General features: G+C 42.4%; 1 protein-coding gene across 4 annotated transcripts in view; it reads right to left on the reverse strand.

The window, feature by feature from the left end:
- LOC144508955 (uncharacterized) overlaps positions 1-26842 on the reverse strand; it is a 94402-nt gene that overhangs the window by 41335 nt on the left and 26225 nt on the right. For 3 of the 4 annotated variants that reach the window (XM_078237176.1, XM_078237183.1, XM_078237195.1), the window contains exons 7-12: positions 23870-23992; positions 17511-17577; positions 8865-8918; positions 7921-7974; positions 5810-5863; positions 3167-3211 (exon numbers count right to left, since the gene is read on the reverse strand). In XM_078237176.1, coding sequence (XP_078093302.1) covers positions 3167-3211; positions 5810-5863; positions 7921-7974; positions 8865-8918; positions 17511-17577; positions 23870-23992 — 397 coding nt within the window. The remainder of the gene's footprint in view (positions 1-3166; positions 3212-5809; positions 5864-7920; positions 7975-8864; positions 8919-17510; positions 17578-23869; positions 23993-26842) is intronic. The other variant, XM_078237190.1, reaches the window with a different exon arrangement.

The following is a 26842-nucleotide window of genomic DNA, read 5'->3' on the forward strand; positions in this document are numbered from 1 at the left end:
TTAATATATTTGCATAAGACATATTTACTCCAATTCAAATCCATGCGCAATAAGGCGGCAAATGCTATGTTGATCCTTAATTGCTTGTTGTACTTGCATGTTATCTTTCAGTGGCTCATGAACAAGGACACCCAAGTCCGTCTGAAGTTCAACATTTTTCAGCCTCTCTCCATTTAAGAAATACTCTGTATTTCTGCTTTTTCCATATTGTATTCCATCTGCCAACCTTTTGCCCAATCACTTAGTCTCACCAAATCCTCTTGAAGCATCTTTGCAGCCTCCTCAACTCACACTTCCACCTGGTTTTGCATCATCTGCAAAATTGTAAATATTACATTAAATTCCCAATTCCAAACCATTGATATAGATTGTGAATGAATAGCTGGAGTTCAAACACTTGTGATACCCCACTGGTCATCCAACCTGAAAATGATCCATTTATTGTGGGCGGCACAGTGGTTAGCACTGCTGCCTCACAGCGTCAAGGACCCAGGATCAATTGCAGTCTCGGGTCACTATGTGAAGTTTTCATGTTCTCCCTGCGCCTGTGTGGGTTTTCTCTGGGTGCTCCGGTTTCCTCCCATATTCCAAAGATGTACAGGTCAGGTTGACTGGCCATGGTAAATTGCCCCTTAGTTTTAGGGAGAATAGAAGGGTAAATACGTGCGGTTACGGGAATAGGACCCGGGTGGGATTGTTGTTGATGCAGGCTCGATGGGGTGAATGGCCTATTTCTGCACTTTAAGGATTCTATGATTCTATTCCTACTCTCTAGTTTCTGTCTGTTAACCAGTTCTCAATACATACAAGTATATTCCTCAATGCCACGTGCTTTAATTTTGTTTACTAATCTCTTGCATGGGGCCTTATCAAAGGCTTTCTGAAGTGCTTGTTCATTTCACCCTCAAAATAGTCCAACAAGCTGGTTAAACATTGTTTTCCTTTCATAAATTCATGTTGACTCTGCCCAATTTGACCAGCATTTTCCAAGTGTTCTGTTATCATATCTTTATTATAGATTCTAGCATTTTCCCCATTACTGATGTCAGATTAACAGGTCTGTATTTCAGTTTTCTCTCTCCATCATTCCTTAAATAGGGGTCATATTTTCCAACTTCCAATCTGCAGGGACCATTCCAGAGTCTACTGACTTTTGAAAGATTACTATCATCTCCATCTCTTTCAACATCTTGAAATGTAGATCATTAGGGGATTTATCTACTTCAAGTCCCATCAATTTTTCTAATACTTTTTATTTGCATCTTGCAGTTCCTGGTTTGCACTAGTTCCTAGATTCTCCATTATTTCTGGGAGGATTTTAGTATTTCCCTCAGTGAAAACAGACAAAGCATTTGCTAGTTTCTCTACTATTTTCTTACTCATTATAAATTCTCCTGACTCCACTTGTCATGGACCCACATTTGTTTTTGCTAATCTTTTCCTTTTTACGTACCTATAGAAGCTTTTACAATCCATTTTTATGTTTCTCACTCATTTACTCTCATTTTCTGTTTTACCTTTCTTAAACAATTTCTTGGTCCTCATTTGCAGAGTTCTAAAACACTGCCAATCCTCAGGCTTACTAATTCTTTTCACAACTTTATATGCTTCTTTTTTTGATCCAATACAACCCTTGATTTCTTAAGTTAGCCACAGTTTGAACTCTTCTGCTCCTGGGTTTTTGTGCATTAAAAAAAATGTATTTTGTTGTAAACTATATATTAGTTACTTAAATGTTAGCCTTTGCCTGACTACCATCACATCTTTTAATGTAGTTTTCCAATGCACCATAACCAATTTGCCCCTCATAGCTTCATAGTTTCCCTTGTTAAGATTTAAGACTAGTTTCTGATTGAACTACATCACTTTCAAACAATGTAAAATTGTATCACATTATGGTCACTCTTGCTGGAAAGATTAATAAGCCCTTTTTCATTGCACGTTACTAGATCTAAAATAGTCTGTTCCCTAGTTGCTTCCTCAAAGTCCTGATCTAGAAAACCATCTTGCATATATTCCAATTCTTCCTCCATGACATAATTTACCCAGTCTATATGTAGGTTGAAATCCCCATATTTTTTGTATTATCCTTGTTACGAGCACGTCTAAATGACTGTGATTTACATTGCTACTGTTATTTAGTGGTCTGTATACAACATCCATCAATATTTTCAGTGCTTGCTGTTTCTTAGTTCCACCCTAAATGATTCTTCAACTTCATCTTGATCTTTAGATACAAGGTCATTTTTCACTACAGTACCAATCCCTCCTAAATTAACCAAACTACCTCACCACCTTTTCACAGCTTTCTGTCCTTCCTTAATGTCTCATGGATATTCAGGTTCCAGCTTTGATTTCCTTGCAGCCACGTCTCTGTAATGGTCATCAGGTCAGACATACAAATGTGTCAGTTTATCTGGCCTGTTGCAATGTTGCTGGTATTTAGATACAGAGCCCTTAATTCAGTTTGTAAACCCTGGCGGCCCTATCTGCAAGCACACTGTCCCTTCCCTGCCATTCTCGATCATCATTCCTTTATTGCTATCAGATTACTTCCCTGTTCTTTCCCAATTTCACATCTCACTCCTCCACTGCTATTCATTTATCCCTTCCACTAACACCTACAATCCCCCCACTGCTACCAAATGTACTTCTCCTCTGACTACTTTCTCTCTCGTCTTGCCAATCATTATCACTCGCTTTCTGTCAACAATTTCCTATTCTTATCCATTTTACCTCCGTTCCTTTGCTAAAAATTTGTTTCCCTTTATCCTGCTTCATGTCCTTCCCCTATTCTGCCTCTTCCTTTGTGAGCCATTTCATTAATCCCTTTGCTATGTATTCCTTAACCCTGCCCCCAATGCCAAACATTACCCCCCTCTCCCCTACCACCTATTTTTTAAGCTGACGTCTTACTCTGACACTCCGAGTATTCTCAAAGCTAATTGTTAGCATTGTCACTTGTGTGTATTGCACGCAGGAATTTTCAGTTTGCAATTCAGCCCAAATACTGCAGGTCATGCAGGTTTCAGATTTCCAGTATATTCAGGTTTTTTTCAACTGTCTTAAAAATCACCATATAAAATGCTACTTAAATTGAGCTCAAAAAAAGAATGAGAGAAAAGTCATTTGGAATGATGCATAATCCTTCATCATATCACAGTACCTGTGCTAGGCTCGGACTGCTCGTTAGACTTAGCTGTGTCACCAGCTGAAATATGAAACAGCAGGGAAATTGTGAGAATGCTTCAATGTCAATTTTGAAAGTTTCACACACGCACACACACAGCCGCCCCCCACCCCACCACCCACCCCAACCCCCCCCCCCCACCACCCACCCCAACCCCCCCCCCCAAACACCCATCATTGCTAATTGCTGTTTAAAAAAAACACCCGGTTCACTAAATGCCCTTTAGGGAAGGAACACTGCCGTCCTTAATTGGTCTGGCCGACGTGACGCAAAATCCACAGCAACATGGTTGACCTCAAAATTCCCTCGGAAATGGCCTAGCAAGCAAGGGCAATTAGGAATGGGCAATAAATGCTGACCCAGCCAGCGACACTCATATCCCATGAAGGAATCTTTTAAAAAAAACAGAAAAATGACTGTATATCTGGTAGATGTGGTTCTGCTGAACCTGCAATGGATGAGCAGGCCAGCATTCATTCACTATTGAAGCTGACAAAAAATGACTACTTGAATGAATTACTAATGCCATTCAAACTACACCACATCATAGAACGCATTGAGGAAACAGCTTAAATACTGAAAACAAATTAAAAGAATATTGAAAACAGCATGGCAATTATTCAAAACTGTAGTCAGAACATAAACATAATAGCCAGTCATCCATGTGGAACCATAAAATACTATTATAAATCACATCTTACTAGAGCATCGAAAAAAAAACTGTTTATCCCGACCACAAGCTCATGGTGACAGCAGACTCCAAATGAAAATATGCGACAAGAAGTTTTAACACATAATAATCTTGTCCAGAACTTAATTTGATACAAATACTGCAAGCATTGGCATTTGTCTACAAAGTTTGATGGAGAAAGCAGTCTGCTTTCGACCAGATCAATTTGATCAGTTGTGTGAACAGCTAATTGATTTTGTTATTCAAATCCGGGAACTTCTAAGAACTGTTTTTGGGGATATTTAAAAAGCTATGGTTCCAACTAGTATTACTGCCACCGTGATAAGAAATATAAGAAACACTACTTACTAAACAAAGGGAATGAAGGGAAAAGATAGAGTCTTTAAGATATAATGATACAAAGGGAGGTCATTCAGCCCACTGACTCCATGCCAGCTCTCTGTAGACCAATCTAATAAGTCCCACTCCCCATTTCAAACCCCAAAGCCCTGCAAGTTGATTTCCCTTCAAGTGCTCATCCAATTTCCTTTTGAAATCATTCATTATCCCCACTTCTACCACTCTCATAGGCAGCGAGTTCTGGCTCAATACCACTTTGTGTAAAAAACTCTTCTCACATTCCCCTACATATCATATCCAAAATCTTAAATGTGTCTCTCTTAGTCATTGTGCCTTCAGCTAATAAGAACAGCTACCTTGTCAAAATCCATCATAATTTGGCAAACTTTCCCTCAACCTCCTTGGCTTCAAGGAAACCCCAGGTTCTTTACCCTTACCTTGGAGCTAAAATCATCCATCCCTGTAATCATTTTGATAAATCTCTTCTGCCCCCTTTCAGGGACCCTCACATAATTCCTAAAGTGTGGTGACTAGAACTGGACAAAGGCAGTGATAGATGTGCGCAGCCTTTTTAATTAGGGAAGAAAATTTCCAAATGCAAAAAATTCTGTTTGGTAAGTTAAGTAAGAGCAACACAAAGGTGACTCTGAAAATCTGAAAAATGAAGATGTATAGTTGGGCATAATCAATATCCATAATTTCCATTGATGGTGTAACTAGATAAAGGGGCAAAAATGTATTCCTGGGAACTGCAGAGTTGACAATGTGGGACTAAAGAGACAGTAGAAATATGATGTCATGTTAAACTCTGTGAAAATGTCAGGGAGCATAAGGAGGTAAAATGCACCATGGCTGCAACCAGAGATGTGGAGATGCCGGCGTTGGACTGGGGTAAACACAGTAATCTTACTGTCCAACCAGAGAAGGCAGCTGTATGTTGTTTCCTCACACTGAATAGGCAAAGGAAATCAAACCTGTCAGGAAGTTCAAAGTCTCTCAACAGGATGGGAATGTTAGATGCAAAAACTTGCAAAGGATAGACAAATTCAAGAGTAATCATATATGGTACTTCCTTTAATTCACAAGGACAAGGACCATAAAATGTAGGAGCAGAAGTAAGCCATTCAGCCTATTGAGTCTGCTCTGCCATTCAAGAGATCAAGACTGATCTGATGCAATAATCCTAAACTCTACTTTCCCACCTCATCGCCATAATCCTTCATTCCCTTGCTGATTAAAAATGTCTACCTCAGCTTTAAACATACATAACAACCCAGCCTCTGCAATAAGGAATTTCACAGATTCATTGCCCTCACAGAAGAAATTCCTCATTTGTCCTAAATAGGCGGCCCCTTACTCTGAGATCTGGTCCTAGACTCGCTCACAAGGGGATTTAATCTCTCAGCATCCGAGGCTCCCACATTGAGGAACAAGCTGTATTTCAAATACAATAGCCACTTTTGTGACACAAATGGATAAACTTCCAACATATGAGTTAAAGGGTTTGAAAAAAATCATCTCCATCAATGGGTGGAAAGAAAAAATGATAAATAAATGTAACAGATATTTGTTTGCGATAGGGCCAATACCTGTACTTGGAGCAGCTTCAGTATTCTGCACCATATGTTCTGGTTCTGCAGCAGCTGAAAAATAGAACCAGAAAACTTCAGTGGGAAAAGGTTTTGATGAGGGAAGTACAAAACCACTGTTTTAAAACAAATAGGGTTTTTCAGAGTCACTTTCCTTCCATATTCTCATTCCTAGTCTGGGACTAAAGAGACAACAGAAATATGACCTCATGTTAAACTCTGTAGAAAGGTCAGGGAGCACAAGGAGGTCAAATGCACCATGGCTGCAACTAGAGAAGACAGTTGTATGTTGTTTCCTCACACTGAATAAGCAGAGGAAACCAAACCTGCCAGGAAGTTCAAGGTCTCTCAACAGAGTGGGAATGTTAGAAGTATGTAAAAACTTGTAACGGATAGACAAATTTAAGAGTAATCATATATAGTATTTAGTTTATTTCACAAGAACAAATACCATAAGACTTGGAGCAGAAGTAGGCCATTCAGCCCATTGAGTCTGCTTTGTCATTCATGAGATCATGATTTAGAACATAGAACATAGAACATAGAACAGTACAGCACAGAACAGGCCCTTCGGCCCACGATGTTGTGCCGAGCTTTATCTGAAACCAAGATCAAGCTATCCCACTCCCTATCATCCTGGTGTGCTCCATGTGCCTATCCAATAACCGCTTAAATGTTTCTAAAGTGTCTTGACTCCACTATCACTGCAGGCAGTCCATTCCACACCCCAACACTCTCTGCGTAAAGAACCTACCTCTGATATCCTTCCTATATCTCCCACCATGAACCCTATAGTTATGCCCCCTTGTAATAGCTCCATCCACCCGAGGAAATAGTCTTTGAACGTTCACTCTATCTATCCCCTTCATCATTTTATAAACCTCTATTAAGTCTCCCCTCAGCCTCCTCCGCTCCAGAGAGAACAGCCCTAGCTCCCTCAACCTTTCCTCATAAGACCTACTCTCCAAACCAGGCAGCATCCTGGTAAATCTCCTCTGCACTCTTTCCAGCGCTTCCACATCCTTCTTATAGTGAGGTGACCAGAACTGCACACAATGTTCCAAATGTGGTCTCACCAAGGTCCTGTACAGTTGCAGCATAACCCCACGGCTCTTAAACTCCAACCCCCTGTTAATAAAAGCTAACACACTATAGGCCTTCTTCACAGCTCTATCCACTTGAGTGGCAACCTTTAGAGATCTGTGGATATGGACCCCAAGATCTCTCTGTTCCTCCACAGTCTTCAGAACCCTACCTTTGACCCTGTAATCCACATTTAAATTTGTCCTACCAAAATGAATCACCTCACATTTATCAGGGTTAAACTCCATTTGCCATTTTTCAGCCCAGCTTTGCATCCTATCTATGTCTCTTTGCAGCCTACAACAGCCCTCCACCTCATCCACTACTCCACCAATCTTGGTGTCATCAGCAAATTTACTGATCCACCCTTCAGCCCCCTCCTCTAAGTCATTAATAAAAATCACAAAGAGCAGAGGACCAAGCACTGATCCCTGCGGCACACCGCTAGCAACCTGCCTCCAATCCGAAAATTTTCCATTTGATTTATTGTCACATGTAGTATGCAGTTGAAAGTATTGAAAGTCTTGCGTGCGATAGACAAAGCATACTGTTCATAGAGAGGGAAAGGAGAGAGTGCAAAATGTGGTGTTACAGTCATAGCTAGGGTCTAGAGAAAGATGATCTGATGCAATAATCCTCAACTCCACTTTCCCACCTCATCGCCATAACCCTCGATTCCCTTACTGATTAAAAATGTCTACCTTAGCTTTAAACATATATAGCCCAGCCTCTACAGCTCTCTGCAGTAAAAAATTCCACAGATTCATTGTCCTCACAGAACAAAATTTTCCCTTTCCTCTAAGATCTGGACCTAGACTCTCTAACAAGGGATTCAACCTCTCAGCATCTGAGACTCCTACACTGAGGAACAAGTTGTATTTCAAATACCATAACCATTTTTTTGTGACACAAATGGATAAACTTCCAACATATGAGTTAATGGGTTTGAAATCATCATCTCATCAATGGGTGGGAAGAAAAAATGATAAATAAATATAACAGATGTTTGCCTGTGGTAGGGCCAATACCTGTACTTGGAGCAGCTTCAGTATTCTGCACTGTATGTTCTGGCTCTGCAGCAGCTGAAAAATAGAACCAGAAAACTTCAGTGGAAAAGGTTTTGATGAGGGAAGTACAAAACCACTGTTTTAAAACAAATAGGGTTTTTCAGAGTCACTTTCCTTCCATATTCTCATTCCTAGTCTGGGACTAAAGAGACAACAGAAATATGACCTCATGTTAAACTCTGTAGAAAGGTCAGGGAGCACAAGGAGGTAAAATGCACCATGGCGGCAACCAGAGAAGACAGTTGTATGTTGTTTCCTCACACTGAATAAGCAGAGGAAACTAAACCTGCCAGGAAGTTCAAGGTCTCTCAACAGAGTGGGAATGTTAGAAGTATGTAAAAACTTGCACAGGATAGACAAATCCAAGAGTAATCATATATAGTATTTACTTTAATTCACAAGGACAAATACCATAAGACTTGGACAGAAGTAGGCCATTCGACCCATTGAGTCTACTTGGCCATTCGTGAGATCATAACTGATCTGATGCAATAATCCTCAACTCCACTTTCCCGCCTTATCGCCAAAACCTTTGATTCCCTTACTGATTAAAAATCTGTCCATCTCAGTTTTAAACATATTTAACCCAGCCTCTACAGCCCACTGCAGTAAAGAATTCCACAGATTCATTACCCTCGAGAGGAAATTCCTCCTCATCTGTTTTAAATAGTCAACCCTTTACTCTGAGATCTGGTCCTAGACTCTCTCATAAGGGGATTCAGCCTCTCAGCATCTGAGGCTCCTACACTGAGGAACAAGCAAATACAATAGCCATTTTAGTTACACAAACGGATAAACTTCCAACATATGAGTTAATGGGTTTGAAATCATCATCTCCATCAATGGTTGAGAAAAAAACATGACAAATAAATGTAACAGATGTTTGCCTGTGATAGGGCCAATACCTGGACTTGGAGCAGCTTCAGTCTTCTGCACTTTACGTTCTGGCTCTGCAGCAGCTGAAAAATGGAACCAGAGAACTTCAGTGAAGGGGCTTTGACGAGGGAAGTACAAAACCAAACTTGACTCTTCACTGTTTTAGATCAAGTAGGGTTTTCTAGAGTCACTTTTCTTCCATATTCTCATCCTTAGTCTGAAATATCCATGAAAAGTGTAACCTTCTCGCTTCAAATTGCACAGCATCATTAAAAGTTCTCTTCTCTAAGTCTAGCTTCAGATAAATATAAATTGGAGAAAGATTAGAGTAAAGCGGGGAATTGTTTTCACCTGGACCTAGGAGGTCTGAAACTCACTGGCTGAAAAGGTGGCCAGGGCAGACACACTCACTGTATTTTAAAAATATTGAGGAAACAGGAGGATCAACTAGTATGGTGCATCTGATGAGGTCTACGTAGATTTTAGCAAAGCTTCCGACAAGGTCCCACATGACCAACTGTCAGAAAATTATAGCTCACGGGATCCATGGGGAAAGTTGGATCTAAAACTGGTTCACTGGCAGGAAATGAAAGGTTATGATAAAGGGATTGTGCTTTGTGATTGGAAGGCTGTTTCCCATATATTTCTGCAGGGTTCAGCCCTTTGCTATTTGTGTTATTGATGATTTAGACATAAATGCAATGGCCATGGTTAAGAGGCTTGCATCGGATCTGGAAATTGGTGTGCAGTTGACAGCAAGGAAGAAAGTTGCAGTCTGCGGGAACATACTGATCAACTGGCCAGATAGGTAGAAAAATTACAAATGGAATTCAGTACAGAAAAGTGCACAGTCATGCATTTGGGGAGAATAAAAGATCTCCTACTCTCAACGTTATAGAGTCAGAGTCATAGAGATTTACAGCATGGAAACAGGCCCTTTGGCCCAACTTGTCCATGACACCCCTTTTTAAAAAAAAAATCCCTAAGCTAGTCCCAATTGCCTGCGTTTGGCCCATATCCCTCTATACCCAATGTACCCATGTGACTGCCTAAATGCTTTTTAAAAGACAAAATTGTAATGCCTCTACTCTTACCTCTGGCAGCTTGCTCCAGACACTCACCACCCTGTGTGGAAAAAATTGCCCCTCTGGACTCTTTTGTATCTCTCCCCTCTCACCTTAAACCTATGTCCTCTAGATTTAGAATCACATACCTTTGGGAAAAGATATTGACCATCTAGCTGATCTATGCCCCTTATTATTTTACAGACCTCTATAAGATCACCCCTCAGCCTCCTACGCGCCAGAGAAAAATGTTCCAGTCTATCCAGCCTCTCCTTATAACTCAAACCATCAAGTCCTGGTAGCATCCAAGTAAATCTTTTCTGCATTCTTTCTAATTTAATAATATATTCTATAATAGGACTGTACACAGTATTCCAAGTCTGGTCTTACCAATGTCTTGTACAATATCAACAAGACACCCCAACTCCTGTATTCAATGTTCTGATCAATGAAACCAAGTATGCCGAATGCCTTCTTCACCACTCTGTTCACCTGTGACTCCACTTTCAAGGAGCTATGAACCTGTACCCCTAGATCTCTCTGTTCTATAACTCTCCCCAGCGCCCTACCATTAACTGAGTAAGTCCTGCCCTGGTTCAATCTACCAAAATGCATCACCTCGCATTTATCTAAATTAAACTCCATCTGCCATTCGTCAGCCCACTGGATAGACACGTGGAAATATGACATTATAGCCATTAGTGAAACTTGGCTACAGGAGGGGCAGGACTGGCAGCTCAATGTTCCAGGGTTCCAATGTTTCAGGCAGGATAGAGGCAGAGGGATAAAAGGTGGGGGGGTGGCATTGTTGGTCAGGGAAAATGTTACAGCGGTACTCAGGCAGGATAGATTAGGGAGCTTGTCTACAGAGGCCCTATGGGTGGAGCTGAGAAACAAGAAAGGTATGACCACATTAATGGGGTTGTATTATAGACCACCCAATAGTCAGCGAGAATTGGAGGAGCAAATCAGCGGAGAGATAGCTGACAACTGCAAGAAACACAAAGTTGTGATAGTAGGGGATTTTAATTTTCCACATATAGATTGGGACTCGCATACTGTTAAAGGTTTAGATGGGGTAGAGTTTGTAAAATGTGTTCAGGAGAATTTTCTACATCAGTATATAGAGGTGCCAACTAGAGAGGATGCGATATTGGATCTCCTATTGGGAAATGAGTTAGGGCAGGTGATGGATGTGAGTGTGAGGGAACACTTTGGATCCAGTGATCATAATGCCATTAGTTTCAACCTGATCGTGGATAAGGATAGATCTGGTCCTCGGGTTGAAGTTCTGAACTGGAAAAAGGCCAAATTTGATGAGATGAGAAGGGATCTGGGAAGTGTGGATTGGCACAGGCTGGTTCTCTGGTAAGGATGTAAATGGAAAGTGGGAGGCCTTCAAAGGAGAAATTTTGAGAGTGCAGAGTTTGTATGTTCCTGTCAGGATTAAAGGCAAAGTAAATCGGAATAAGGAACCTTGGTTCTCGAGGGAGATTGTAACACTGATTAAGAGGAAGAGAGAGTTGTATGAAATGTACAGGCAGCAAGGAACAGATCAGATGCTCGAGGAGTATAAAAAGCGCAAGAAGCTACTTAAGAGGGAAATCAGGAGGGCTAAAAGGAGACATGAGGTTGCTTTGGCAGACAGTGAAGGAAAATCCAAAGAGCTTCTATAGGTATGTTAGGAGCAAAAGGATAGTGAGGGATAAAATTGGTCCTCTTGAAGACCAGAGTGGTAGACTGTGTACGGAACCAAAAGAGATGGGGGAGATACCAAATGGTGTTTTTGCATCCGTATTTACTGAGGAAACGGGCATGGAGTCTACGGAAATAGGGCAAACTGGTAGGGAGGTCATGGAACCGTTACAGATTAAAGGGGAGGAAGTGCTCGCTGTCTTGAGGCAAATCAGAGTGGATAAATCCCCAGGACCGGACAGGGTATTCCCACGGACCTTGAGGGAAGCTAGTGTTGAACTTGCAGGGGCCCTGGCAGACATATTTAAAATGTCAGTATTCACGGGGGAGGTGCCGGATGATTGGAGGGTGGCTCATGTTGTTCCGTTGTTTAAAAAAGGTTCCAAAAGAAATCCGGGAAATTATAGGCCAGTAAGTTTGACGTCGGTGGTGGGCAAGTTATTGGAAGGTGTGATAAGGGATAGGATCTACAAATATTTGGATAGACAGGGACTTATTAGGGAGAGTCAACATGGCTTTGTGCGTGGTAGGTCATGTTTGACCAATCTATTAGAGTTTTTCGAGGAGGTTACCAGGAAAGTGGATGAAGGGAAGGCGGTGGATGTTGTCTACCTGGATTTCAGCAAGGCCTTTGACAAGGTCCCTCATGGGAGGTTAGTTAGGAAGGTTCAGTCGCTAGGTATACATGGGGAGGTAGTAAATTGGATTAGACACTGGCTCAATGGAAGAAGCCAGAGAGTGGTTGTGGAGGATTGCTTCTCTGAGTGGAGGCCTGTGACTAGTGGTGTGCCGCAGGGATCGGTGTTGGGTCCATTGTTGTTTGTCATCTATATCAATGATCTGGATGATAATGTGGTAAATTGGATCAGCAAGTTTGCTGATGATACAAAGATTGGAGGTGTAGTGGACAGTGAGGAAGGTTTTCAAAGCTTGCAGAGGGATTTGGACCAACTAGAAAAATGGGCTGAAAAATGGCAAATGGAATTTAACGCAGACAAGTGTGAGATATTGCACTTTGGAAGGACAAACCAAAGTAGAACGTACAGGGTAAATGGTAGGACTCTGAAGAGTGCAGTTGAACAGAGGGATCTGGGAATACAGGTACAGAATTCCCTAAAAGTGACGTCACAGGTGGATAGGGTCGTAAAGAGTGCCTTTGGTACATTGGCCTTTATAAATCGGAGTATCGAGTATAAAAGTTGGAGTGTTATGGTAAGGTTATATAAGGCATTGGTGAGGCCGAATTTGGAGTATTGTGTGCAGTTTTGGTCACCTAGTTACAGGAAGGATGTAAATAAGGTTGAAAGAGTGCAGAGAAGGTTCACAAGGATGTTGCCGGGACTTGAGAAGCTGAGTTACAGAGAGAGATTGAATAGGTTGAGACTTTATTCCCTGGAGCGTAGAAGATTGAGGGGAGATTTGATAGAGGTATATAAAATTTTGATGGGTATAGATAGAGTGAATGCAAGCAGGCTTTTTCCGCTGAGGCTAGGGGAGAAAAAAACCAGAGGGCATGGGCTAAGGGTGAAAGGAGAAAAGTTTAAAGGGGATATTAGGGGGGGCTTCTTCACGCAGAGAGTGGTGGGAGTGTGGAATGAGCTGCCGGATAAAGTGGTAAATGCGGCGTCACTTTTAACATTTAAGAAAAACTTTGCGACGGGTTCATGGATGAGAGGGGTGTGGAGGGATATGGTCCAAGTGCAGGTCAGTGGGACTAGGCAAAAAATGGTTCGGCACAGACAAGAAGGGCCAAAAGGCCTGTTTCTGAGCTGTAATTTTCTATGGTTCTATGGTCCAATTAATCAAGATCCCATTGCAATCCTTGATAACCTTCTTCACTGCCCACTATGCCCCAATCTTAGTGTAGTCTGCAAACTTACTAACCATGCCTCCTATATTCTCATCCAAATCATTAATATAAATGACAAATAACAGTGGACCCAGTACTGATCCCTGAGGCATACCGCTGGTCACAGGTCTCCAGTTTGAAAAACAACCCTCTGCAACCACCCTCTGGCTTCTGTCATCAAGCCAACTTTGTATCCATTTAGCTACCTCACCCTGGACCCCATGAGATTTAACCTTATGCAACAACCTACCATGCGGTACCTTGTCAAAGGCCTTGCTAAAGTGCATGTAGACAACATCAACTGCACTGCCCTCATCTATCTTCTTGATTACCCCTTCAAAAAACTCAATCAAATTTGTGAGACATGATGTTCCACTCACAAAGCCCTAATCAGTCCTTGCCTCTCTAAATGTTTGTAGATCCTGTCTCTCAAAATACCTTCTAATAACTTACTCAACAGTGATGGCTTCCTGAAATTCAGGACCATCTTGGGAGGGGATAGAGGCAAATGAAAGAAGATCGGAGTGAAGATGAAAAGCTAAGTGAATGGAACACAATTGTGTACTTTTCCAACAGTTGAATGCGTATGATGAGAATTCTAAATTTCAACCTGATGCTGAAATTCATCTGAACAACACTGAAGTCATGGACAGAACAAGCAGTCCACTTTCATAAGCATGATGAACATAAAACAATTTTTCAAAGCTAATTTTGAATATCCACCCATAAAATATTTCATAATCTGTGCACACCAAGGTCTTCAGCCTGGAAATCTAAACTAAAGTAAAAGTTTTTTTAATTAGTCACAGGTAAGGCTTACATTAACACTGCAAAGAAGTTACTGTGAAATTCCCGTAGTCGCCACACCCCGGCGCCTGTTCGGGTCAATGCACCTAACCAGCACGTCTTTCAGAATGTGGGAGGAAACCGGAGCACCCGGAGGAAACCCACGCAGACATACGTGGAACGTGCAAACTTCATACAGATAGTGACCCAAGCCGGGAATCAAACGCGGGTCCCTGGCGCTGTGAGGCAGCAGTGCTAACCACTGTACTGCCCAGAACTGAGTTATCCAGAATTTTTTAAATCAAAGAACAAAGAACAATACAGCACAGGAACAGGCCCTTCGGCCCTCCAAGTCCACGCCGCTCCCTGGTCCAAACTAGACCATTCTTTTGTATCCCTCCATTCCCACTCCGTTCATGTGGCTATCTAGATAAGTCTTAAACGTTCCCAGTGTGTCCGCCTCCACCACCTTGCCCGGCAGCACATTCCAGGCCCCCACCACCCTCTGCGTAAAATACGTCTTTCTGATATCCGTGTTAAACCTCCCCCCCCCTCACCTTGAACCTATGACTCCTCGTGAACGTAACCACCAACCTGGGAAAAAGCTTCCCACCGTTCACCCTATCTATGCCTTTCATAATTTTATACACCTCTATTAGGTCACCCCTCATCCTCCGTCTTTCCAGTGAGAACAACCCCAGTTTACCCAATCTCTCCTCATAACTAAGCCCCTCCATACTAGACAACATCCTGGTAAACCTCCTCTGCACTCTCTCCAAAGCCTCCACGTCCCTCTGGTAGTGTGGCGACCAGTATTCCAAATGCGGCCGAACCAACGTTCTATACAACTGCAACATCAGACCACAACTTTTATACTCTATGCCCCGTCCTATAAAGGCAAGCATGCCATATGCCTTATTCACTACCTTCTCCATCTGTGACGTCACCTTCAAGGATCTGTGGACTTGCACACCCAGGTCCCTCTGCGTATCTACACCCTTCATGGTTCTGCCATTTATCGCATAGCTCCCCCCTATGTTAGTTCTACCAAAATGCATCACTTCGCATTTATCTGGATTGAACTCCATCTGCCATTTCTTTGCCCAAATTTCCAGCCTATCTATATCCTTCTGTAGCCTCTGACAATGTTCCTCACTATATGCAAGTCCAGCCATTTTCGTGTTGTCCGCAAACTTACTGATCACCCCAGTTACACCTTCTTCCAGATCGTTTATATAAATCACAAACAGCAGAGGTCCCAATACAGAGCCCTGCGGAACACCACTAGTCACAGGCATCCAGCCGGAAAAAGACCCTTCCACTACCACCCTCTGTCTTCTGTGACCAAGCCAGTTCTCCACCCATCTAGCCACCTCCCCCTTTATCCCATGAGATCCAACCTTTTGCACCAACCTACCATGAGGGACTTTGTCAAACGCTTTACTAAAGTCCATATAGACGACATCCACAGCCCTTCCCTCGTCAACCATTCTAGTCACTTCTTCAAAAAACTTCACCAGGTTAGTGAGGCATGACCTCCCTCTCACAAAACCATGCTGACTATCGTTAATGAGTTTATTCCTTTTTAAATGCGCATACATCCTATCTCTAAGAATCCTCTCCAACAACTTCCCTACCACGGACGTCAAGCTCACCGGCCTATAATTTCCCGGGTTATCCTTCCTACCCTTCTTAAATAACGGGACCACATTAGCTATCCTCCAATCCTCTGGGACCTCACCTGTGTCCAGTGACGAGGCAAAGATTTGCGTCAGAGGCCCAGCGATTTCATCTCTTGTCTCCCTGAGCAGTCTTGAACAGATTCCATCAGGCCCTGGGGATTTGTCAGTCTTTATATTCCCTAAAAAACCTAACACTTCCTCCCTTGTAATGGAGATTTTCTCTAACGGGTCAACACTCCCCTCCGAGACACTCCCAGTCAACACATCCCTCTCCTTTGTGAATACCGACGCAAAGTATTCATTTAGGATCTCCCCTCCTTCTTTGGGCTCTAAGTATAATTTCCCACTTTTGTCCCTGAGGGGTCCGATTTTTTCCCTGACAACCCTTTTGTTCCTAACGTATGAATAAAATGCCTTGGGATTCTCCTTAATCCTGTCTGCCAAGGACATTTCGTGACCCCTTTTTGCCCTTCTAATTCCTCGTTTGAGTTCTTTCCTACTTTCTTTGTATTCCTCCAGAGCTCCCTCCGTTTTTAGCTGCCTGGACCTAACGTACGCCTCTCTTTTCCTTTTGACCAATCCCTCAATTTCCCTGGTTATCCACGGTTCTTGAATCCTACCCTTCTTTTTTACAGGCACTTGTCTATCCTGCAGCCCTAACAACTGTTCCTTAAAAGATTCCCATATGCCAGATGTGGATTTACCCTCAAACAGCCTCTCCCAATCAACAGCTGCCAATTTCTGCCCAATCCCACTAAAGTTAGCCTTCCCCCCAATCCAACACCTTACCCTTGGGACACCACTCATCCTTTTCCATCACTATCCTAAAGCTAACAGAATTGTGGTCACTATTTGCCACATGTTCCTCTACCGAAACTTTGAAGACCTGACCGGGCTCATTCCCCAGTACTAGGTCCAGTACAGTCCCCTCTCTAGTCGGGCTATCTACATATTGTTCCAAAGAACCTTCTTGTACGCATTTTACAAATTCCTCCCCATTCAGACTCCCAGCCCTATGCGATTTCCAGTCTATACCAGGGAAATTGAAGTCTCCCACTACAACAACCCTATTTTTCCTGCATCAGATTCGAACAACTCTCAACATCGTTTTTGTACAGTACTTCAGGAGCAGAAGCACAGTATTGGATATGTAAAACTATTTTATTATGGCTTTATAATTTTTTCGTACTGCATCAGGTAAATATTTATATCTCTGTTGCTTTCCAGTTCACACTTGTGGTTAGGCATTCTAACATCAATCTATGTTCCATCAAATTCCAAAATCTAGGAATGACTTGGTCCTAATCATTCCAGACTGGACCATTGCAGACTGGTATATACCCACCATGTAGAGAAAACAAAAAGCTTAACAGTTAAAATATTAGAAGAAATTAGGACATAGGCAACTCAATTACTGAAAATCAAAGCAAACTTTCAAAGATAGTAAAGGCCTGGACAAATTTTGGTTCGGAGAAGAGATACATAGCAATCTGCTTTGGCAGTTGGATGGACAACATTATTGTGCAAGGAGAATGAAAAACTGAATCCATATTGCTTACAATGCCTAATTTTGATCGCTTAATTATGCCAATAACTTACGTTTTCCTGCAACCCTTTTTACAGCAGTTTTCTCATTGGGCTTTGTATCAATTTTCTCTAGGACAACCTGAAATTTAAAATATAACAAATAGTTTAGTTGAGAAAACATTTTTACCTACATCAGACAAATCCATTGCAAAAGTCTTTAGTTTTTACGTTTAACTACAACCTGTCCACCTGGTGAAGTTACAATATAGGACTACTTGCATGCCAAACAGCTGAAGTATGCAATAGACAAAGCTAAGTGATCCCACAACCAACAGATTAGATATAGACTCTGCAGTTTTGCAACATCTATTGCCCACAATGGTGGTGGGCAATTAAACAACTAACTGTAGGAGGTTCTGCAGATAACCCTATCCTGAATGATGGGGGAGCCCTGCATATCAGTACAAAGGCAAGGCACAAGCTTCCAGCACAGCAAATGCCATTTATCATTTAATTGTGCTGCCAACATAATCAAAGGTATTTTTTACCTTAACTATCTGACGAAGCAACGGAGGGTTGATGGTGGTGCTGCTACTATTAAGAGACAGTGCCGGCATGATCACAAAATTGGTTAACAGACAGGTTGTATAAGAGTAGTGATCAGTAATTTTTCAGACTGGAAGTATGCAGTGTTAGCCTTCAAGAGGTAGCATTAGGACCATTATTCTTTAAGATTTATATTAACAACCTGGATGAGGGTATCCAGGACATAATTTCAAAGTTTGCAGACGACATGATACTTGGTTATAGAAACATAGAAAGGAACATAGAAAAACTACAGCACAAATAGGCCCTTCGGCCCCACAAGTTGTGCCGAACATATCCCTACCTTTTAGGCCTACCTATAACCCTCCATCCTATTAAGTCCCATGTACTCATCCAGGAGTCTCTTAAAAGACCCTATTGAGTTTGCCTCCACCACCACTGACGGCAGCCGATTCCACTCGCCCACCACCCTCTGTGTGAAAAACTTCCCCCGAACATTTCCCCTGTACCTACACCCCAGCACCTTAAACCTGTGTCCTCTCGTAGCAGCCATTTCCACCCTGGGAAAACACCTCTGAGAGTCCACCCGATCTATGCCTCTCAACATCTTATATACCTCTATTAGGTCTCCTCTCATCCTACGTCTCTCCAAGGAGAAAAGACCGAGCTCCCTCAGCCTATCCTCATAAGGCATGCCACTCAATCCAGGCAACATCCTTGTAAATCTCCTCTGCACCCTTTCAATCTTTTCCACATCCTTCCTGTAATGAGGCGACCAGAATTGAGCACAGTACTCCAAGTGGGGTCTGACGAGGGTCTTATACAGCTGCATCATTATCCCCGGACTCCTAAACTCAATCCCTCGATTGATAAAGGCCAGTACACCATACACCTTCTTAACCACCTCCTCCACCTGCGGGGCCGATTTTAGAGTCCTATGGACCCGGACCCCAAGGTCCTTCTGATCCTCTACAGTACTAAGAGTCTTTCCCTTTATATTGTACTCCTTCATCCCATTCGACCTGCCAAAATGGACCACTACGCATTTATCTGGGTTGAAGTCCATCTGCCACTTCTCCGCCCAGTCTTGCATCCTATCTGTGTCGCTCTGTAACTTCTGACATCCCTCCAGACTATCCACAACCCCACCAACCTTCGTGTCGTCAGCAAACTTACCAACCCATCCCTCCACTTCCTCATCCAGGTCATTTATGAAAATGACAAACAGCAAGGGTCCCAGAACAGATCCCTGGGGCACACCACTGGTGACCGACCTCCATTTAGAAAAAGACCCATCTATACCCACTCTCTGCCTCCTTTGGGCAAGCCAGTTCTGGTTCCACAGGGCAGCAGCCCCTTGGATCCCATGCCCTTTCACTTTTTCTAGAAGCCTTGCATGGGGGACCTTATCGAACGCCTTGCTAAAATCCATATAAACCACGTCTACCACTTTCGCTTTGTCAATGTGTTTAGTCACATTTTCGAAGAACTCCACCAGGCTCGTGAGGCACGATCTGCCTTTGACAAAGCCTTGCTGAGTATTCTTGAGCATACTAAACCTCTCTAAATGCTCATAAATCTTGTCCCTCAGGATCTTCTCCATCAGCTTACCAACCACTGAGGTTAGACTCACCGGTCAGTAATTTCCTGGGCTATCCCTATTCCCCTTCTTGAAAATAGGAACCACATCCGCAATCCTCCGGCACCTCTCCCGTCTCCATCGACGACGCAAAGATCATTGCCAGAGGCTCTGCAATCTCTTCCCTCGCCTCCCACAGTAACCTGGGGTACATCCCATCCGGACCCGGCGATTTATCTATCTTGATGCCATTCAAAGATTCCAGCACAACCTCTTTCTTAAAGTCCACATGCTCAATCTTTTCAGTCCACCGCAAGCCCGCAGTACATCCACCCAGGTCCTTTTCCTCTGTAAAAACCGAGGCAAAATACTCATTAAGCACCTCTGCCATTTCTACTGGTTCCGTACAGACTTTCCCACCTTCACCTTTTATAGGCCCTATTCCTTCACGTCTCATCCTTTTACTCTTTACATATTTATAGAACGCCTTAGGGTTTTCCTTAATCCTACCTGCCAAGGCCTTCTCGTGACCCCTTCTGGCTCTCCTAATTTCCTTCTTTAGTCCCTTCCTACAAGCCGTATACTCATCTAGATCCCTATCTTCGCCAAGCTCTCTTCTTGACTCGGTCCCGCACAGCTTTCGTGCACCACAGTTCCTTTAACCTACCAACACCTCCCGTCTGCTCGGAACATTGTCCTGTAGAACTCTAGACAGACATTCCTTGAAAAACTGCCACCTCTCTTCAGTACATTTCCCCAAGAATACCTCCTTCCAATTTACTCCTCTAATTTGCTGCCTTATGTCTTCATATTTCCCCATACTCCATATAAACGCTTTTCTAGCTTGCCTGATCCTCTCTTTTTCCAATGCAAGCATAAAGGAGATAGAGCTATGATCGCTATCCCCAAGATGCTCTCCCACTGAGAGATCTGACACCTGTCCAGGTTCATTGGTCAGTATCAGATCAAGTACAGCCTCTCCTCTTGTAGGCTTGTCCACATGCTGTGTTAGGAAACCCTCCTGCACACACCTAACGAACTCCTCCCCATCCAATCCCCTTACCCTAGGGATATTCCGATCTATGTTTGGGAAATTAAAGTCTCCCATCACAACAACTCTGCTATTATTGCATCTCTCCAGGATCTGTTTCCCTATCTGCTCCTCCACCTCCCTGTTACTATTGGGCGGCCTATAGAAAACTCCCAGCAAAGTGATCGACCCCTTCCCACTCCGAACTTCCACCCACAGAGACTCTGTGGACAATCCCTCCACAGCATACACCTTCTCTACAGCTGTGACACTATCCCTGATCAGCAGTGACACTCCACCCCCTCTCTTGCCTCCCTCCCTGTCCTTCCTGAAACATCTGAATCCCGACACCTGGAGTATCCAGTCCTGTCCCTGAGACATCCAAGTCTCCGTAATGGCCACCACATCACACTTCCAGGCATCGATCCACGCTCTGAGCTCATCCCCTTTATTCACTATACTCCTGGCATTAAAGTAAACACATCTCAATCCTTTGGTCTGAGCTCTCCCCATCTCTATCCCCCGTCCATCCTCCCTCTTGCACTGTCTATAACTCTTCTCTGTTTGCGAGCTAACTTCCTCGCTCCCAGTCACCTCGTCTCGATCCTCTCCCCCCAACCTATCTAGTTTAAACCCTCCCCAGTAGCCTTAGCCAACCTTCCCGCCAGGATATTGGTCCCCCTGGGATTCAAGTGCCATCCGTTTTTTGTGCACAGGTCACACCTGCCCCTAAAGAGGTCCCAATGGTCCAGGAACCTGAATCCCTGCCCCCTGCACCAGTTCCTCAGCCACACATTCATCCTCCACCTCACTCCATTCCTGCCCTCACCTTCCCGTGGCACAGGCAGCAATCCTGAGATTACTACCTTTGCTTTCCTCCTTCTCAGCTGTCTCCCTAATTCCCTATACTCTCTTTTCATGACCCCTTCCCCCTTCCTTCCCACATCAGCGGTACCAATATGTACCGCTACCTCTGGCTCCTCTCCCTCCCACTTCAGGATTTCTGGGACACGACCAACGACATCCTGGATCCCGGCCCCAGGGAAGCAGACCACCATCCGAGGCTCCCACCTGCCTCCGCAAAAACGCCTGTCCGACCCCCTTACTGTCGAGTCCCCGATTAACACTGGTATTAAAAAAAAAGGAGGATAGTAATAGACAATCAGAATGACATACACAACAGGTAAAATGGGTAGACATGTGGCTGATGAAATTTAATGCAGAGAAATGTGAAGTAATGGGTTCTGATAAGAACAATACGTGCACTATAAATTGTTATAATTTTATAAGGAATGCAGAAACAGAGAAATCTGCCAATGTGCTACATAAATCTTTACAGGTGGCAGGACAAGTTGAGAAGGCTGTTAAAAAGCATATTGGATCCTTAGTTTTATGCACAGAATCAGAGTACAAAAGTAAGGAAGTTATGGTAAAATTTACAAATCTTTTTAGACCCCATTTGGCATATTGCAGCCCATTCTGGACACCACACTTCAAGATGTCAAGGATGCACAGAGGGTGCAGAGGAGAGGTACTAGAATGGTACCAAATTCTATGGCATAGAGATATCATAGAAGCTAGGGTTATTCTCCTCAGAACAAAGTTGTTTAACTGAAAATTTAATGTAGATGTTCAAAATTATGAATGGTTATGAAAGATTAAAAAAGGAGAAACTAGTTCCAGTGACGGAAGAGTCAGTAAACAGAAGATACAGATTAAAGGTAACATCGACGTCAGATGAAACCCAATGCAGGGAAAGGTGAGGCTGTAGATTTTGCAAAGACATAGGAAGTTTTTGCAGCTTTGCATGTGGAATCTTCTGTTGTATCAAATAATGGCACAGAATGAATACATTATTCCAGTATTGGAATATTGTGCTGAGTAAAGGGTACTTCAGTTTAGGAAGGATATCCATTAAGTTTTAAGGAATAAGACTTTCCTTATGGGGAAAGGCCAGAGAAACCGAGACACAAAAGCACAAAGATAACAGCTATACAAAATAGTGCATGTTTTGTGCTTCTGTACCTTCCAGAACCACGAGTCTTGTTTACCTAAAATTCCACCAGTCTCTATATTCAACAAATTAACTGCCATTTTCGTCACCACCAAATATTCTCCCCCCACTACTGTCCCTTTCAACATTCCTAAGGAACCATTTGAAACATTCTGGTCCACTTCTGAATCACCAACACTCCCTCCCCTACCCACAACACCTCATCTTTCAATTCAGCACTTTACAGCCTTCCAGACTCAATACGGAGTTCAAAGATTTCAGATCATGTCCACCACCCCCATTTTTTTCCAAACATCAGTTACTGGTAATGATTGGTGATCATTTGCAATGACTGCAGACCCAACTTTAGTTTATTTACTTGCCACATTACCAGTTACTTTTGGTTTACACCATCATCCCTTTTTGTCAGCTAATGACTCATGCCTTCAATCCTATCACAAAGCTTCCCTTTCGAGCTTCCTTCTGTTCTTTCCACCCTACCTTTGTATGGAATTTGTTATATTTCTTAAGTTTTCCAAACTGATGAAAGGTATTCAATCTGAAAAGTTAATTGTCTTTTCTCTCAGATGACATTCGACCTGCTGAGGACATGTAGAATTTTTGTTTTTATTTTCACATTTCCAACATCGGTTGTATTTTGCCTTAGTCACAAAGCATGTAATGCACATCAAAGTAAACCATTCTTTCAAAGAGTGCTCAAGCACAATGAGTTGATTCTATGAAACACATGAATGACATTGGCAGTGTACAGTAAGAAGTTTCACAACACCAGGTTAAAGTCCAACAGGTTTATTTGGTATCACGAGCTTTCACAGCACTTCGAAAGCTCGTGATACCAAATAAACCTGTTGGACTTTAACCTGGTGTTATGAGACTTCTTACTGTACCCACTTCAGTCCAACGCTGGCATCTCCACATCATTGACAGCGTAGTTTGGTGTTCATAGTGTTTATTGGATAGAGAAGTGTGTTGGAAACTTGAGAGTCAAAGCTATGATCGATCAGTTCCTCTCAAAGATATGAAATCAATAGAGAATAAAGCAGGCCTAATTCATACAGGAAGTCACGAAGATTATAGCCATTGCAACTTCATGATCATGGCAGATAGAAAGGCAAAATAACTGACTAGCTGCAACCAAGAGTCACTTGGGTACCTTGAAAAACAGTCTTAAAGAAATACTGCCTCTATGTTCCTTGCTGCAAGTTCTTGTTGTTTACGGGATAATTTGTATATAAACAACCTACAAGTAGATTTGTACCTACCTTCACCTTTCCTCTGCCATCTGTTTTTTCAATTTCCAGTGCTTTTCTGAAGACAAATTCTTTCCATTCAGAGGGTTTTAGTTTTTCTCCCTCATACTTAAGAATATATGGATGATGCTTTTCCTGAAAACAAGCACTATGTTACTGAATGTCAACCTTCCAACACTGATCAATTTTGATAACAGGATTGTACTGATTGAAAAAAGTGCTTCATGCTAAAGCAACGGAGTACTCGGTACTTTTTTTTTACTGCTAGCATCACACTTAAGGCTTGGACACTGATTAGCCAAAGTATATCAAAAACAACTTGCATTTAATTAGGACCTTCAATTTATTAAAATATCCTAAGATGTTTCAAAGTAGCATTGTCAGATGAAATTTGTTACCCAGTCACATATGTTGATATTCAGGTGAGTAACAAAAAACTTGGTTAAAGAGATAGATTTAAGTATGGTCTAAAGGAGAAGTGGACAGGCAGAGAGAGGTTTACAGAGTGAATTCCAGAGCTTAATGCCTAAGCAGTTAAAGGCATAGACACTAGAGAAATTCTGGAAAATTGGAATTGCGCACAAGTTCAGAATTGGAGAGCAGCACAAAGATCTTGGGGGGTTATACAGCTAGGGTAGGTTATAGAGATAGGAAGGCAAGAGGAACATAAGAAATACAAGCAAGAGTATCCCACATGATGACTCAAGCCTGTTCGGCATTCAGTAAGATCACAGCTGATCTGATCCTAGCCTCAACTCAATTCAAAAATCTATCTCTGAGTCATTGAATATATTCAATGACTCAATCTCTACAGCTCTTGGAGTTGAGAATTCCAAAGATTCATGATCTTCAGAGAAGAAATTCTGCCTCATCTCCATCTTGAAAAGGAGACCTGTTATTCTGGTTCTGGATTTCCCCATGAGTGTAGCATTATCTCAGCATCTACCCTGTCAAGTTCTCTCAGGATCTCAATTTAATAAACTCAATTTGCTTAATCCATCTATACTCCTTTGTCCTCTTCACCTTCTCACCTATCTTTGCAACACATGCAAATCTGGCTATAATACACTCAAGTCCTTCACAGAAGTCATTAATATAGATTGTAACTAGCTAAGGCCCGAACACTATTCCGTGTGTTAATCAACTTGAAAGTAACCATTTATCCAACTCTCTGCCTTGTTAATTAGCCCATCCTCTACCCATGCTAATGCATCACCCCATACCATGAGCTCTTATCTGGCAGTTATTTTTTTATGTTGAATGCCTTTGGAAATCCAAATACTCTACATCAACAGGGCTCCCTTTATCACCCAACTTGCTACATCTTCAAAAAATCCACCATGTTGACTGTGCATGATAGTATTATGGAAGACCAGTATTTCTGCAGCCTCTTTATTTAAGGCCTTAACATGCAGGCCATCATGTCCTGAGAGCTTGTCATTCGTTAATCCCATTAATTTGCAAATTATTTTCCACTAGTGATTGTCTTAATTTCCTCCTTCCCTTTCCCCCCCTTGATATCCCAATATTGTTAGGTTACGTCTACTGTCTACTACTGTGAAGATAGATAGAACATACTTCAAAGACTCGGCTATTTCCTCATTTCCCATTATTAAATTTATATACTTGTAGAAGCTCTACTGTCTGTTTCCTATTTCTTCCTAGCATGCTCACAATCCATTTTCTCCCCATATTACTTTTTCAGTCATGTTTGCTGGTTTCTAAAAATGTTCCAATTATCTGCCTGAGCACTAATGTTCACAACATTGTCCAACTTTTTATTCAATTTGATATCATCTTTAACTGGGATAAATAGTACATCTTTCTCATAGAGTTATTTATTTGCAATGGAATATAGCTTTGTTGAGAATAAAGAAATCTCATCTGCAATCTTACCTATTAATCTATTTTCCAATCCACTTTAGCCAATTCTATCTTCAAAGCAGTATGATGAAAGATCATTCGGCTTCAAATATTAATTCTTTCTACAACTGTGCCATGAGCTGCAGAGTTTTACCTATATTTTTTGCTTTGATTCCAAATTTCTAGCATTTGCAATAATTTGCACTACTATCTTCTTGCCTTTGTAATTGCGGTCAGCCCTGGCTTCAGACAAATTTCTCACCCAGAAACTAATTATGAAATTCTATCATGTTGTGATCATTCTTTCCTGAAGGATCCTTTGCTATGGTATTAATTCACTCAATTAGTCTCAACACACATTAAAATAATCTGTTCTAATTGGTTCCAATGTATTATTTCATGAAATTATCCGAAATATACTGCACTCATTGTCAAGGCCACCTTTATTAATTTGATCCATTTAATCAATATGATTGAAGTTGTCCATGATTATTGCAGTACCTTTCTTATAAGCTCCTGTTATTTCTTAATTCATATTCAATCCTACAGTACAGCTTGTTATAAGTTATAAACTATTCCCACCAGTGATTGCTTTCCTTTTGTTATTTTTAATCTCCATTCAATTCTATTATTTGGTCTTCAGAGACAAGGGCTGGGATTCTCCCAAAACAAAACTATGTACTCAACAGGTGGGAAAACGGGAGAATTTCCCACCTGTTTTTTGGGTGTACTTATCTGAATGAATCTCCAACACAATGTGCATCACAAAGTGCCTCAGACTGATTCATGCTGAAAAGTATGGGACAGGGTCTATTCCCGCCCAAGAGGCCAACAGCATAGTGCTGAGCAGACCATTGCGCGGCGCCAATCTGTCAGTGCAGAGGTCGGCACATGCACACTGCACCCCCCCCCCCCCCCCCCAAAATTGCTGGCCTTCCCTGGAACCTCCCTAATTGCTGGCCTTCCCAACCACCCCGCCACCTACACCGATGGCTATCCCCAACCCTCCACCAATGGCCAGCCTCGATCACCCTCCTCCCTCTCCTACTGATCCCAGTGCAGATCGCCCCACGCTCCCAATAAGCCTTACCACCCCCCCTCCCCCCCCACCCCAGTACACCC

The sequence above is a fragment of the Mustelus asterias genome, chromosome 2 (genome assembly GCF_964213995.1).
Source record: "Mustelus asterias chromosome 2, sMusAst1.hap1.1, whole genome shotgun sequence".
In the NCBI taxonomy this organism is placed as follows: domain Eukaryota; kingdom Metazoa; phylum Chordata; class Chondrichthyes; order Carcharhiniformes; family Triakidae; genus Mustelus; species Mustelus asterias.